Here is a 3,720-nt window from a genome sequence, read left to right as displayed (position 1 = left end):
GATTTTTGGTCAGGATGATTACTAGACCATATAGATCATCCTCACAAAAAAATGGCTCATTCAAAAAACTTTAACCTATATAAGACAAAAAATTTTGGCATGGTGTAGGTTACCCTTATTAATTCGTGGGGTGCTTTTTTAATTACACATCCTTCATTTTCATCAAAAATTATTCATATAAAATTAAGTTTTTTCAATGTTGATTTCAAATTTTAGTGCTTGTATGACATTATTGTTTTTAATTTGAAATGTGGGATTTTAAAAATAAAAATTATTATTTAGAAATTGAAAATTTGAGTATTACTTATTATTTAAAAATGAATTGTATTTTAATTTTATAAGAAATAATATATTTTATACTGTTTGATAAGAAATAGGCATTTGAAACATGCAAACAATGTATAATATGATTAAAAGGATAAAAAAGACAATTTACCAGTTTCAATAATGTGTAAACTGCATGATTCTGCGAATTTAACGCTTAATTTTAATGAATTCAACACTATTTTAACATCTAAACAAACAACTTTTTCAGTACTTAAATTCAGAGTTTATAAGTTTCAACATTTATTTTTTTTCAGTTTAACAAACAACACCTTTAACTATTTACATTGCTTCTTTAGAATCGTAAAAAAAATTGCATCTATTAACGAATGTGCCATTACTGGCTCTACTCTTACGAGAAAAGCATCCCTGTTTTGTTTTAACAGGGCACAAAATATTTAAAAATTATTACCTATTTTATAAATAAAAAACTTGTAGATTAGAGCACAATTATACTTTATCACACATATATTATAAATTTTCAAAGTTCACACCAACCACAAACCAATAAAACTAGTAATAAAAAGAAAGAGATCAAATAGTTATCGAATAATCACATTACATTCCATTCATCTTGAAGTTCTCTTGTTGCTGAGTTTCAAATCCAATCTTCTCCTTGTAAAGTTTACTCAGCCTCTCCTTTTCTTCCTTTAGCAATTTGAATTGAGCTGCAATCATAGTAATCAAGTTTGAATTTATTCTCCAAATAATTAATTTAAATTTAATTCAAGAACGATTCAGAAGTAATTCAAAAAAGAATAAGAGATTTTTAAATAATGTTTTAAACCAAAAAAATAGATGTTTTACATGGGTTAAGAGTATTCAATTAGAAAAATAAAGTCTAGGTGCCAACTTGCTAAGGTGGTTAAAATCTTTAAGTGTTGATATCATGACCTGAGTTCAAAACCAGCCTTTACCATTTAGTTATTGATTACTAATCTCATTTACCAATCAATGAAAAAGAAAAATAATTCAACAATTCGTCAATTAATTTGGAGAATTTTTTATTAATTCAATGAATTATTCTGTTAACATTTTGTTTAATGAATTTTACATCTTTTCTTTTTTTAGAATCTAGGTATCCAAACCTCTTACACAATGTGAAAAAAGCCCAAATTTGACGGACCAAGGGGTCGGATTTTTCATTGTCAAATGTTTTTTTCCGATGGGCCGCAACTATCAAATTAATTAAGGATGGGAGAAATTTGACAACTCTAAGCCGTCGAATCTAGGAACATCAAGAATTTTGATGGCCCTAGACCATCAAAATTGAGTTTCTAAAATTCGTGGGCTTTGGCCTGTCAATTTTTTCTGTCGAATTTTTCAGTTTTCACGTAGTATTAGAATACTCAATTAATCCTTCGACATCTACAATCCTCCACCCTACACACATCAAGTAATTTTTGGAATAAATCACAAAGGGTAGCCCCTAAGGTAGGATTCAAACTTAAGACCTCTACTTCCTGAGGCATGGTTTTGGCCATCTCACCAACCCCTTAAATGTTTTTTTTTCCTTCTAGTTTTCTAAAAATATCAAATAATTTGTTGACCATCTACGATCAATCCATCAATATTTACTTTTTTCAAACTTGTATGATAAAGATTTCTCAACACTTACAAGGTAATTTAGTAATTTCATAAATCTTTAGGATAGAAAGGCTAGAAATATTTTACCTTCTTTGAATAATTTTTCATCCATGAGATGGGAAATTCTTTGTCTGAGAACATTGTTCTCCATTTCTAGCACGACACGTTTTTGTTCATAATAAACAACTTGAGGAGAAAGCAAATTTACTTCTGCCTGTAAATCAAATAAAAGAAGACAAGATAAATATACTAAAGATTTTCACCATTGTTGAATGTTATACAACTTAATATAGAACATAGAATGATCTATCGGTTTACCTGCAAAGTCTTTGCATTTTTTTCAAGTTCAGATATGTATCCAAGCCTTCTAACCCTAGACTTCTGTGCTGATAATCGATTGGCAAGGATTCTAGAAAGAACGGAAAAAAAAATTAATTTTATTCACTTTTAATTAAAAAATGAATCGTGATAATCTGACTACCGCATGTGGCAAACTCAATTGACTACCTAGCGTGACAAGTTCGAGAACCGTAGATCTGCTCTCCTCGAAATACACAGATGCACTTCCCCATAAAAAATGTATCTCGAAGGAACTGTGTATCCAGAGGAGGGTAGATCTACGACTCCTGAACTTGTCACATCAGGTAGTCGATTGAGTATGCCACGTGGGGTAGTCAAATTATCATGACTCTATTTTTATTAGACTCATTCAAATCGATTTGTGAGTCACCGATCGACTTGACTTGATGCATATTCAGATAAATGGCAATGGAAAATATATACAAATAAATTTTAATAATTGCAAGTACAACAGCTATCTTGTTTGGTAATAAAATTCCACTACCATATAGGAGTAACCCCTATATTTTAAATATTTAAAAAAAGACTTAATATCAAAAAGTGGGAAACATATAGAAAGATGCATATAAACCGTTTGATTTTCTTAGGATCCATATTAGGGTTGATGTTTTTGTCCCCAACTTCTACTGAAGAACCCGTATCAAGAAGGCCATTGGATGGCTTGATGTCGACTCCTTTGCTTCCATCAATAATGGTTTCAATTTTGAAGGTATCAGAGTTCTTCATGAAAGCTTCAAAATCACTAGTTGATCGATGGTATGATGGAGTGACATCTTTCATATCTGTGGTTGTGGACCCCTCAACATTAAGCCAAGAAGATGGGGTTCCATCGTTTCTTCCTAAGAGAAGAGTCTCAGTTGGAGTTTCTCCGTACGTTGGTGGTAGTTCTATTATTGCTATCTTCCTTGCTTCTGTCATTGTTTCAAGATTGCTGTACCTGCAATATGACAAAACACCCATTTAAAAAAAAAACAAAAACAAAAAAATAGAAGGAAAGAAAATCCATATCGCTTCTTCCCCCTCTTACTCACCTTGAAAGCTATGTAAAACATTTGAGACTACTTGTGGCCTTTTAAAGTAAATATTTTGGAAAAAATTTCCATATGTAGATGAGAGTGGGGCCAACTGGCTAGTGGGGTGGATGTTATCTATGAAAGAAGTTTTGAAACCACCAGATGAGAGTGGGCCCAACTAGTTAGTGGGCCCAAAACAGTGTAGCTCTGCCACATGACACTTTTTTTCTGGCTCACAACGGCGCATTGAAGATTTTTCTTTGTTACCAAATGTGTCTTGCCATGCCTCGTCATACTCACGTGCCTATTATAAAGTATTTCTATACCAAGTGAGTAAGGATTCTATACTTCAGGGGTTTGATTGCATTCTAACTCCTAGGATCTTTGGTTCGTATGTGGGATATGTTTCTTTGAGTTTGTTGATGTATTAATGTTT

The 3,720-nt window shown here is 31.7% G+C and overlaps 1 protein-coding gene across 1 annotated transcript; it reads right to left on the bottom strand.

Annotated features, from left to right (window-relative positions):
* Window positions 1-649: 649 nt before the first annotated feature.
* Window positions 650-3,214, bottom strand: LOC147386360 (transcription factor VIP1-like). Its single transcript, XM_086424069.1, has 4 exons — window positions 2,843-3,214; window positions 2,230-2,320; window positions 1,999-2,125; window positions 650-992 (listed from the first exon to the last, which is right to left on the bottom strand). Exons 1-4 carry the CDS (start codon window positions 3,187-3,189, stop codon window positions 883-885), a joined length of 675 nt encoding a protein of 224 aa, XP_086280195.1. The 5' UTR covers window positions 3,190-3,214; the 3' UTR covers window positions 650-882.
* Window positions 3,215-3,720: the final 506 nt, after the last annotated feature.

The sequence above is a fragment of the Akebia trifoliata genome, chromosome 14 (genome assembly GCF_017979445.1).
Source record: "Akebia trifoliata isolate Shusen 1 chromosome 14, ASM1797944v1, whole genome shotgun sequence".
Lineage (NCBI taxonomy): Eukaryota > Viridiplantae > Streptophyta > Magnoliopsida > Ranunculales > Lardizabalaceae > Akebia > Akebia trifoliata.
This window is presented reverse-complemented; position numbering and strand designations above follow the sequence as displayed.

Coding starts and splice junctions, on each gene's coding strand:
- LOC147386360 (XM_086424069.1), bottom strand. CDS start 3,189: ATGACAGAAGCAAGGAAGATAGCAATAATAGAACTACCACCAACGTAC. Junction 2,321..2,842: donor GATCCTAAGAAAATCAAACG/GTTTATATGCAT, acceptor CGTTCTTTCTAG/AATCCTTGCCAATCGATTAT. Junction 993..1,998: donor TGAAAAATTATTCAAAGAAG/GTAAAATATTTC, acceptor CTATGATTGCAG/CTCAATTCAAATTGCTAAAG.